The sequence below is a fragment of the Schistosoma mansoni genome, chromosome 3, assembly GCF_000237925.1.
Source record: "Schistosoma mansoni strain Puerto Rico chromosome 3, complete genome".
NCBI lineage: Eukaryota > Metazoa > Platyhelminthes > Trematoda > Strigeidida > Schistosomatidae > Schistosoma > Schistosoma mansoni.
Genome location: NC_031497.1, coordinates 4,408,458 through 4,420,545, shown reverse-complemented (window position 1 = coordinate 4,420,545; position 12,088 = coordinate 4,408,458). Strand labels below are relative to the sequence as shown.

Here is a 12,088-nt window from a genome sequence, read left to right as displayed (position 1 = left end):
ACAAATGCCAAATACGACCCTGACAAACTAGTAAAGGAGTTTAGTATGGAAACTATACTGTTTATCAGTCTGTTATTATTTTTAACAAAAGACTAATTGTAACAATCGTTTTTGTAAATTAAGGTTTTTGTTATGGTATAATATACCCGAATGTTGTTGTTCCAGAACATTCATAAAATAAACTGGAAATTGAGAAGTTTACCAAATATCTAGTAATTGTTAGTATTTATTGTGAAGAACATGACCCACACTAAAAAATATAGTAGGGTTCAACTCTATTCTAATTTACGGTTTACCTTAAAGAAATGAACAAATGACTTTATATCTAGATATAATGCTCAATAAGAGTAAATTTTCTAATATCAGGGCCCTTAAGTTGTATCAGATCATAATTAAACATACCAATATTTATAGTTGTGAAAACATGAGAACGGATAATACAGCAGCTGAATCTTATTGAATGAAAAAAGGTGCATAAGATCAAGACGTGTTAGTGTGACAGTTGCTTAAACATTTATTAAATAAGGTCTATTTCGATACAATGATGGGTTAGGGATTCAGACAGAAGGTTGGAGAAATAATCTATCATTGAACTTTCATGTTAAAGTATAAGAAGAAAATCTGCTATTCAGTGTAAAACTACCTTTAATTCTCAAAATTATTTCAGTTAGGAACTAAAAAAATATTCTTTTCGAAAAAATAATTTAAAAAATTAAAACAAAATTAACCCAGTAGGATATTTTTCCTTATATTTAAGCTTTTCATGAAGCTGGACCATAAAAATCAATGATTAGAAATATTCAATGGGAATTAATGGATGAATGATACAATTCCACGAGAGATGGGTCGAGGTATTTAAGAAAAAAAACAATTTATTTTTAGATCGCAAGGGGTTTTGTGAATATTTCAGTATTTTCATAGCTGAAATCATGAGTCAAGTGAAGCTAGACCACCATGGAAAACCGTCCAGTGCTTCCAGGTTTTCCATGGTGGTCTAGCTTCAATCGACTCATCATTTCAACTATGAAAATTTATTTTTAGCCTCTTTTCTTTAGTTAGTATGTTAATGAAGACTCAATGAAATACTGAATTTTAATAAACTCTTAAATGGTATTATATGGGGAAGTAAATTTCAACATCCGTTTCAAAGAAACTCATTTAACTTCAAGTACAATGAATTAGCAATGAAAAGTACAAGCATTAGGTTTCACTTTTACAAAAACAGATAATTAATAGTAATTCTCATATGACTTACCAACTGTTTCCAAGTCTTCAGATACATTAGTTACTGAAAGTTTAATAAAATTTGTAAATCAAAAAGGAGTATTTTGATGGAATCAAACAGTTTAAATCATCCAAAAAGCATGGTATGGATATGATTTAAATTTATTCTACTATTTATATAAGAGGTTCATGAACATTTGTATAAATAGATATATTAGTTTTCATCACATAATTACATCAGTTGAATAATCAAAGTAAACCAGAAAGTATTAAAACTCATAGATAACTTAAGATCCTAGTTTTGAGCTCTTGTAAAGTTCTATTCCGTTCAATAAATGTTACAATGTGTGACAAAAAACATTCGGAACTCCGAAATTTTCAAAGATGATTCATCTGAATTCAGTAAGAAGTAAAAACAACTATTTTTAGAATTATTCTTCATTAATTTAACACGTTTTACTGAACAGAAGTCATGTATGATGTAGGAACTTTCAAGAGTCAAATAAAATACAAAGTAGATATCTATAAGGAGTTGATTTGAATTCGGATTGAATTCAAGGAGTAGTGTACACGGCTATATGTAGTGAGTTAAAGATAGATATAAACAGTTAGAAATGTATTAGAGTACTGTTCTATCATACTTTCGTCACGAGTTATTCTACTCTATACAGTAATATTAAAACGTATCTAAGACAAGTACTAAACCAATCAAGGGAATTCCTGAGTTAACAATAACAATAAATTAAATTGGATAACCAATCAGATTAAAGATCTAAGGAATGTTGAATTTGGGAAAACATTGGTACTTCTAGACGATTTTTATCTAAAGGACGGAGTCACCGTGCACATTCCCTTAAGAAACTATAATCAACAGAGTCTCTCACGTAAAGTAATAGTATTAATAAGAAATACTACGAAATAATCATTCAAGTGGTAAATTATTAGGCACGTAAATATAGCTGGGCAGTTCGTGTAGATTAGATGGAGAACTAGTTTAGGTGTTAAATCACTGAGCTTGTCAACACTGGCCAAAAATAAGAATATAAAATTCTCAATTTACCGTACAGTATTCATTCGGCCATCATTGAAGTCTAATAGTTCAGTGCAATTTGATTTTATCCTTTAGAAAAAATTACCTAATTTTGTAAACAGATGAAATATATCTTAAATCTTAAGCATTATAAATAATGATGGATAGTGGCTAGTAGTAGAATTCAAGGCGCGCGTTTCGTCCTATTTGGGACGAATGGATGTACCTGCATCCCAGAGTTGATGTTTACTTCGGCACTCGAACCCATTACCGTTCACTTCAAATGCCGTCGCGTTATCCACTTATTTGCAATCTATCCTTTTAAAGAAAAACTCACAACATATGACTTATATAATAAAATAACATATGGGAAAACAACTAACATTTTGAAGCTTTAAACCCGGTACGTTGCAAAGTTTGCTTAACTACAATAGGGGTTAGAGAGCTAGCTCTCCACTTTAGTAGCCGACGAAATTCCCATGGCAATGGTTCCACTAGAAATCAGATTAAAATAAACAAGTTATGTGAATCAAATAAAAGTTAAATTCATAGATACATCTTAGGAGAATAAGACATCCATGCAAACACTATTATCATAGTAAATAAATAATTAATAATATGACGACGAGTGTCATAGTATTAGTGGCAAGTATAATCAAGACAGGATAATTTAATAAACATATATTTTAGCATTTAAAGTATTGTATTTTCAGCTCCCTATACTTTTTGGGCTTGCTTGATCTGTTGGATTGGTAATAAGATGTAGCTGATTACAAAATCCAATAACAGCCTGATCTAGTTCATGTCTGTAGGAACAATGATCTCTTTTTACCAATAACTCTATAACCATGAATAAAGACCAATGAATCTCAATGTTCGTCAGTCCATCAGCTTCATTTGACCTAATATTCAGTCAGAAGACAGAGGAAGTAAGCAAATTAAATCATCTGGCATTCTTTGTTTATCATGACTTAAAGCTCTTAGTTTTGTGTATATTATTCAGCTTACCATAACACACCACAAATATGAAGTCAAAATGTCTACATGACTAAGTGACATCTGACAAAAATTGAGTAGTAGGTTCATATTGATAATTTAGTAGATAATTTAGAGACGATAAAACATATAATAGTCTATGAATCAAAATAGAAGCTTACAATGAGAGGGATTTAAAAATATCTGAAAACTCAAGTATTTAATAGGTATACGTATAGTAGAATTGTAGAATAGCTACGAAGGTTTCAATTTTGCAAAATATTCGTTTCTTGAAAGCGTGAAATTTGAAAATAGGATTATTACAGTGATAATGCTAGTAATGAGTCTGCTTGTAAGCGATCTGAGACATTTCTCTAACACTTGAACCAAATATTTACATTATCAAGATGCCATTCACCATGTTTGATAATTCAACTGTGAAAATACTAAAATCTCCGAGAATCCCCATACTGATGATAATCTTGTGTTCACTGGCACCTAGCTTTAAGATAGAACTTATGGAGTTCTAGTGAGAAATAGTGACCAATGCAATCCAATCCGTGTCGGGTGTGAGACGGTTATCCACCTCAAACAATGAATCAATGGTTGAGCAAGATTCTAGATTGACTGGAGTTAAACAATGACACTATTGTGTCTCACTCAGTAGTTCAGAGGTTAGGCGTTCTCGCGCGGGGTTAAAAGTCCTGGGTTCGAGTTCCGCATGCGGGATCATCAGTGAGCACTGCCGAGGAGTCCCATACTAGAACGAAACGACCATCCAGTGCTTCCAGGTTTTCAATTGTGGTCTAGCATGGATCGACCTGTGAATTCAACTGTGGAATAACAATTTGACAGCTATGTATAGATAAAGTTTTAGGTTTTCCTCAATGCAAAGGCTTCAGAATACATCAGATATCAGAATGCTTTGGTTGTTATGTGCTATATATGATTCCATACAAAGTATTTTAAAAAGAACTAGGCTGATAACACTCAAATGACATGTAAGACTAAAGCGAAGAGACCTATCAACTCAGCACTGACTCACGATGTACACACTGGGAAAATGTCCACAAAAGAGTGTAGAAAATCCATTTACTACTCCTTCGTAACCAATCTGTCGTTGAGTAGTATTGATTTTTTTTACATAAATCGATTTGAAATTCACAACTCTAAATTAGTTCATCATTTAAATTTATCTTCGACATGATTATATATTGGCTCATTTGTGAACAAAAACTCCTTATCAATTTTGAATACAATCTGTGTAAAATGGTAGGTTGATGAAAGCTTCTACATGTTATCGAATCCTGCATCTTATTAGATATCATATTAATAATAGGTGATTGGAGATGGTCAAGAGGAAAACCAAAACTTAAGGTTCGTATTACTTAGCAATAATTCTTATAAAACTATAATGGTTAGAGACTTGATCTTCCAATTTCGTCTTGATGCAGAAAGCTCAGTTGGAAGACCACCCCAAAGATTCCGAATACCCTTTGCTGAAGAATGTTAACTAACCCGAAACCTAAGTCCAAGGATTCCCAGTAGTCTCTCTAGACTACCTTACATTGACATAGAGCATCCAGCTCTGAGCCATCTGGACTAATGGTCATAGGACAAATTCTGAATAAAGTTTATTTTCTCTTCAAATAAAGTACACACAGTAGTAGTAAGCTAATAAATACGGATTAAAGCTGAAAAGTTTATTAAAATTGCAGATTTATTTGTACTTATATTCTAACAAATTAATGGAAAAGTTACAGAGGGTAGGGTATATTACAAAAAAGTAAAAATATTAATGACAGATCATACTATCGAAGCGTACATTTCTGTCCTTCTTCAACAAATCGTAAGACCGGTGGGACATTTGGAAATAATGAGTCGATTAAAGCCGGATGAGATTTTCTAGTGAACTGAGTAAATCGATTAGGAAGCCCTTTTTTAGGTTTTGTTTTTATTTCTTTTGAACTAAGAGTATTTGGTGGTGATTCAGCTGAAGCATTGACTAGCTTCAATGAAAGATTGTCATCAGAATTTTTTAATTCTGTAGATCCAGACTGTGAAAATAAAGCAGAAATAATTATCATACAAAAGAGTCAATCTACCATTTCTGAACTCTCCTTTTCTACTGAAATGTTTCTATGTTCAATAGTCCTAGTAGAATGAGATATTGATAAATTTTCATTGTGTTTATTCATAAAATTCTTTGGTATACTACATTTGCCGGTAGATATGATATCTGTTAAATGAAATAAATTGATAAACAATCATAAGTGTTTTAGAACATGTTTGATACACTAGTTTAACTTTAGGATTTCTTTCAACAAAAAATATGAAGACAATAACACCTAATGTTAGTAGTGAATATTGTTGTATCCCGTGGAGATTTATGAATGGTAACTTTGAGAACTATTTGTGGACTAATATGATATGTATATTCCCTATTGTATAAATGTTAAGTAAATAAACTATTCATATTCGTGTCCCTCCTATTATAAGCTTTATTCTGACCTATAGACTATTATTATACGGTTTACCGTTCTTGAGTTATCCCTTATCCATTAATTACTGTTCCCCACATTCACAACCACATTTGGCCAAATCTTGTACAAATGTTATTTTCTATTTTATGGTACGATGTGGTCAGTTTGTTTGGTATATAAACCCAGTATGTTTGAGAATAATGATTCATATTGCAGAGGCTGTTATTGGTGTTCTGGACTTAACTGGCCGGTCTAGGCAGAAAGCGGGACTGATAAGTACTCAAGACTGTTCATACTGTTTTCGCGTATCATAGCTCTGATCGATAAAACACTCGTCTCCAATTGGCGGTCTTACCATCCATAAATCAAACAGAGCACTCACACGATATAACAAATATCAGTCTCATTTCCAACTTAGTTAATTTTAAAAGTTGGAACATATTAACTACAGACATTAAGGAGGAAGAATGCATCTGTAAAATCTCAGCGAATGAATTTTAAGTAAATCCAACGTTTCGCTTGGCAATCTGGTCTAAGTTTTTTCAAACAAATACAATCAAACGTCATTAGCTTAGATTTTCAAATACATTCTTCCCCCCTAATGTCTCACAACAACTCGGCGCCCAAATACTGTGAAACTATTAGATCAAATCTATACAAAAGTTCTTATATTCATTAACTGCAGGTTCGTAACTAAATGAACCATGACAACCAATTACAAACATTATTTGGGTAGTTTTTTTTCAGTTACCACCTCTTTTTTCATGAATTCCTAACACTGCACGATATCACTTCTCTTTTCGTTTTTTAATGGACAAACGTATTTATCATCGTTATATTCGTTTTATCCTAAACATTTAATTGGGTGGAAAACATTGAAACGCAATGGGTTAATTTTATTGAATAAAGAAAAACTTGTTTTTGGATGACTTTACGAAAATAATCAAATTGGTTAATAAACTGTGTCATGTATCTTCTACTCAAATAATAACTCAACCAAATTTAATAAATCGCCACCTCTATAAGTAAATGGCAAGCATAAAAGGAATTCAAAACTATTCGTAAAAGGGAGTGTCCTAACAAAGTAATTATTATGAAGCTAGGCAAAAAGTGATACTGAAAACTCTTGAATTTAGTTAAAGCTTACCTTTTTTGGTTGTGTTATGATCATATGCAACTACATGTAATGTTGAATGTTTCTCTGTTTTTGTTGAAAATGTACTAAGTTTGAAATTACTTAATTTAGATTGCATACACAATTCTGCATTTAAATCTTTTTTAATAGTCACTTCTGTAATCTCCTGTTTACCATTTAAATCAGGATTTTTCTTGCTTACAACATGTTGACCGTCAGTTGGGAATGTATCTGACTGTTCGTTTATATTTGTTGGATTAAGAGAGTCTTCGTTACCACTTGAGTTGTCATCTGCTAATTCACTAGAACTACTATTTGTTAAAGGTTCTTCATTCAACTGATATTTAATATATTGATTATCATTGCTGACACTGTCATCATCAACAATAGTACCGTCTTCATCAATATCAGATGAAAAGCATTCATATAATTCAGCTGGATTAGTATTACAGGAATAAGTAATATTTTCGTTTACTTTCTGGGTCACTGAATCATCTTTCAATGAGTTAGTTTCCTTAAAAATGTGATCATCTTCATCGGTACCATTTCCACTATCGATCTCCACTTGTTTTGCTGTTGGGTAAACTTGGAAGGTATCTTTGGAGTGGGATAATGAATCTCGTAAACAACTCGGCCGTTCGTACTACATAAAAAGAACAATGACAACAAGCAGAATTCCCATGATGCAAATACTATTTTAAAAGATATTTAATAAAATAAAACTTTCAATACACGAAAAACTGAGAAGTTGGATCTTATTTCTTCGCTAACAATGACTGTCGAAGACGTGTCACACTCAAGGAGATTGAAAGTGTCAAACCTTGAGTATGACTAGACCTCAGATAACTAATGGCACCCGCAACATAATGAAAAAAGTTCTATATTTATTGGAAGTTTGTGGATTTTGAAACTTCTAAGTACTTTGGTGAAAATAACTTATAAGCACAAGATTGGTAAAGAAATAAATCATAAGAACAAATGTACAGGCCACAGTAAGGGAAGATTGAAGCGATATCAAAATTCAGTTTTGAATCAATTCTATGTTGTAAGTCAAAAAGTCTATTATATGAGTTAAGTGTACTAAGAAGTCATATTTAAAATTACAAAAAAAATTCAATAGAGATTATAATGCAAAGGGATCAAAGTGAAAGCAGTCTTTTTAATTAAAGCGAGAATATGAAAAATCAAGATGGAATGACTAATATCTAATGATTTCTACACAATATTAATTTTTATTACTTCTGAATTGCTCTGAGTTTCTGGTCTCTATTTCAACAATTTATATTTTCTTAAATTGTGTCATCGGTACCTCATCTTTTCTATTATAAATAATACCGTTTCTATCTCCATCACTCTTGGCACTGGCCTAAGAATTTTATCGCCCTGTGATAATGGCGTATGGTAACTTGAGCCGATGTACATACTTACCAGATTCTACCTTGCGACTGACTGACTTCAAAACACTACTAGACAATTTGCTATGGTCTGAAAATTTATTTGGTCAACGAACGCATAATTCTTGATAATCACTACATTGGGAACGAAATGTATACAAAAAAGAAGTATTATTTTAATGTTGCTTATCTGAGTAAATGTGCCACTTAATGCTAAACGACTTCAGATTTCGTAATAAAACCATTAGCTTATGATTTTAGACATTTCAATTTCGACCAGCGAATAAAGATTTTGACCCTACTAACCCATTAGTACCCATATTCTTTTCATAGCATTTGTGGCTCATAGTCGAACGTCTGACAATAATTTTCATATAAATATAAAGTTAATTTATTGAAAACGTATTAGCAACATTCAGCTTTAAGAATATACTTACCGTTTCCATGACAACAGCTTTACTTTGGGGTTTATGACTGCTTCGTAGTTCATTAGGGATATTATCACTTCATTAAAGAAGAAATAGCACATAAAAGTTGTTAAAAAGTCATTATTGTAAAATATGACGATAAAAATGTGCATACAGTCAAGGAGTTAAATTTTAGCACATCAGGCTTCAGCTCAACATTTCTTTTTTAGCTTTTACTTCTTATCGAAGAGCCAAGAGAATAATAATAAAGGTTGGCAAAAACTTACGTCATTGAATTACCTAATACTCAGATTTAAAATATTAAAGGATTCGAATACATAATAATAAAATACTAAACAAGAATAAGTTGCCATAAGTTTATTACCTTCACTATTGTATATAATTTACTACTCATCAAAATTATTTACAGAATGAAATTTAGTGCGAAATAGGAGAACGAAACTGATATCTCCAAAATTCGTAAAAGATAAATAATAAGAAGACGAAGATTATCAGAACTATGTGATATATTAGCGCAATACATTTTGAACAATCTGATCACACATATAGTTGTTAAGAACATATATATATATATATATATATATATATATATATATTAAAGGTCAACTAGACTGGATATGGAGGGAGCAAGAGAAGACAACGATAATAATAATAATAGAAATAATGTAAAAACAATTTGAAGCTAATAATAATAAGCTAATATTACCAGGGTAGGTTTAAGGTGAGAACAAACTGTTTTTGAATACACAAAGGGGTTTGAATTTTCGTATGGCTAAGGCTTCAATGAACCTTAGTATACACCTTTTACACTTTTATACAACACCACGAAAGCCGAGTTAAGATCAATATTATGGCCTGTTTCGAAAGTGTGTCTGGCAATGGAGGATGATGGATGTTTGTCCTTTACTCTTATCGGGTCATTTGATTCCATTTTTTCTGCTAATCTTCGTCTTCTTATTACACTACCAAAATTTATCAAAGGGACTAATTACTTTAGATAAATAATAGTTATCCAACAGTTATAAGAAAATTCATCTCAAATACTTAAATTTCACATTAATTTCACCAGAAATCACATTGGTATTTTGTAAATCAGTTGGTAACAAATTAGAATTTTGGGAAAGTGGGGTTTTAAGTGTGTAATAAAACCTACTATTTTGGGGCTTGATTGATGAAGGTCGTATTTTCATTCAAATGGGAACTCAAAAACAAGAAATTTGTAGCATACCATATTTAGAACGCTGATGATGCTTATAGTATTAGGGAGCTGCGATATCGATTGTAAGAACAATTTGCAACATAGATTCTAATATCTGTTTGCATGACAATCCATTTTTCGATCCCGAGAAAACTACTACGGTTCTTTTTCATATGATAATCAAGTAAGGATGACTTTGGATGTATGCATATGCCAGCAGGAGAAACTCTCCTTCCAAAACACATAATTTTCAAAACTTTCATTGAATAAATTTATTTTAAATATAACGTGAAATGAAAAAATAGCAGCGTTCAAAACGTTCTGTGGCATCCATATTTTCACAATAAAAAGTATCCAGTTAAGTCCCGAAAATAAACATTAATAAGGAGGACTATCAGAAGTTGTAAGTGGTTTTACCGTTGTCATAGAGTTGAAAAATACTTAAGGAATACAATTATGATTCATGAAGATCTCAATTAGAGTCGGGCTAAACGATAAAAAGTCCCCGTTCAATATCGACTAAATTTGTTGTTGAGCTGTCAAGAATAATAGGATAAATTCGTGTTATGGCTTGTTTATCTTGATTATGATTAATTAATTTAGAAAGAATGAAACTGAGGCAGCTTATTTTTGATTACAAAAGAAACAATTGGAAAGGTTGTAAACTCCAAGCTGAATGCAAGAAACCTCTAGAACAAGACTCACCGTTATCAAATAAACCATTTTTCATGATGTGATAGTACTGTAGAAAGAAGAGATTATTATTCGATAAATTCCTAAGATAAAACATGCTTTAATTGAAAATAGTAAATGACGGTAAGTAATAATAGTGAGTTTGTAAGACTAAAATACTTTCAAACATAAAATTAACAAGCTTTCACATACCTGTTACTTTTGAATTCATTTTGTTCGTAAACCGAGCTGGGAATTTTACCACTTCCATAGTCTTCCTTATGCGGGCCATGATTTTTCAGTAGAACAGCTGAATGCGGACGTGGCTGGCAGATGGATATGGCATATTCAATGTTCCCATTCCCTGCAATTTTTAACATGCTTGAATCCTTTCTGTTGTCATAACTAGCAACATCTTCCACTGACTGGCTAGATGCTTCATATATTTTGAACTGTTTAGTGGCTTTATTAAAATTTTCAAAAGCTTGTTTGATATCTTTGTATGTTGTAATTGAATTGGAATGCGGCTGAAGTATTTTTACGTGTTCCGGAAAACCTGGATTCGGACTTGTATAACCCGTTTTATAGATGCTCTGACACCTCTGTATGTTACTTATAAATTGTCGTGTTTGATCTCTTTCTGAATAGGTATTTTTTTCCGTCGAAGTTAATTCAGCACTATGATTTATTGATAACTCTGAGTTTTTGTCGTCATGTGTTATTCTTTTTACTGTAGTTGAAGGAATTGGATAAGGAATAAATTTGAGATTAGGAGCTACATGTGGTTTTCGTAAGTTGTACGAGAGAGGACTTACAGTACATGGGTTAATGGAGACCGATTCACTGGACTTCGTGTTGTAAGGCATTTTTCTGGAGCAAGGCTGAAGGTCGTTTGATAACTGGAGCTCACTATGTAAACTTTTAAAATTCATAAACTGTTCATTGTTTATTAAAGTATGTTTATCATTGGAGACTCCCGAAGAACAATTTTTACAGTCTTCATTATCCACTGAACGCTGACCACCATTACCAAGACTGGATTTCAGTACTATCGAGCCAACGTCCGAAGGAGCGCTTCTAATATTGAATCGATCAACAGAATCATTTTTATGAGATAGGAATATGAGCTGAATCATTTTATTATCCCGCCTTCCCAAGATATTCAGCTCACAAGTATTCTGTTTAGTGTGAGAAAGACTTTTCAACGTGGCTAAGGAAACGGGTCGGATAAAATTTGCAAGATAATGTTGTGAATTGTAACTGACAGGTGATTTTCGGTATTGAGCTTCCAAAAATTCCCTATCAGAGTCGAACTGATATCTATCAGCGATCTTGTTATACATGAACGGACTTCTAGGCCTTAAACGTTTTTTTACTGCGTCTGTGGCGTCGGGTATATTCTCTGTGTTGTTCTCACTCCACATTGTGCGAATTACATTAGGCGATCGAATTGAAAATTGGGCATAATACTGAAAAAGTTGGACAGCTGGCTTGTATTAAAAATTTCCTCAAGTGTTTAAGTCATGTCTAAGCCGAAACAACGTAAAAA

The 12,088-nt window shown here is 32.2% G+C and overlaps 1 protein-coding gene across 1 annotated transcript in view; it reads right to left on the bottom strand.

Moving 5' to 3' along the window:
- Positions 1-11,882, bottom strand: part of Smp_163450 (tubulin tyrosine ligase-related) — a gene marked incomplete at both ends in the record, with an annotated part of 34,240 nt that extends 22,358 nt beyond the window's left edge. The window contains 7 exons of the mRNA XM_018798957.1: positions 1,256-1,288; positions 2,638-2,748; positions 5,055-5,286; positions 5,335-5,468; positions 6,860-7,490; positions 8,679-8,745; positions 10,753-11,882. Coding sequence (XP_018650794.1) covers positions 1,256-1,288; positions 2,638-2,748; positions 5,055-5,286; positions 5,335-5,468; positions 6,860-7,490; positions 8,679-8,745; positions 10,753-11,882 — 2,338 coding nt within the window. The remainder of the gene's footprint in view (positions 1-1,255; positions 1,289-2,637; positions 2,749-5,054; positions 5,287-5,334; positions 5,469-6,859; positions 7,491-8,678; positions 8,746-10,752) is intronic.
- Positions 11,883-12,088: the final 206 nt, after the last annotated feature.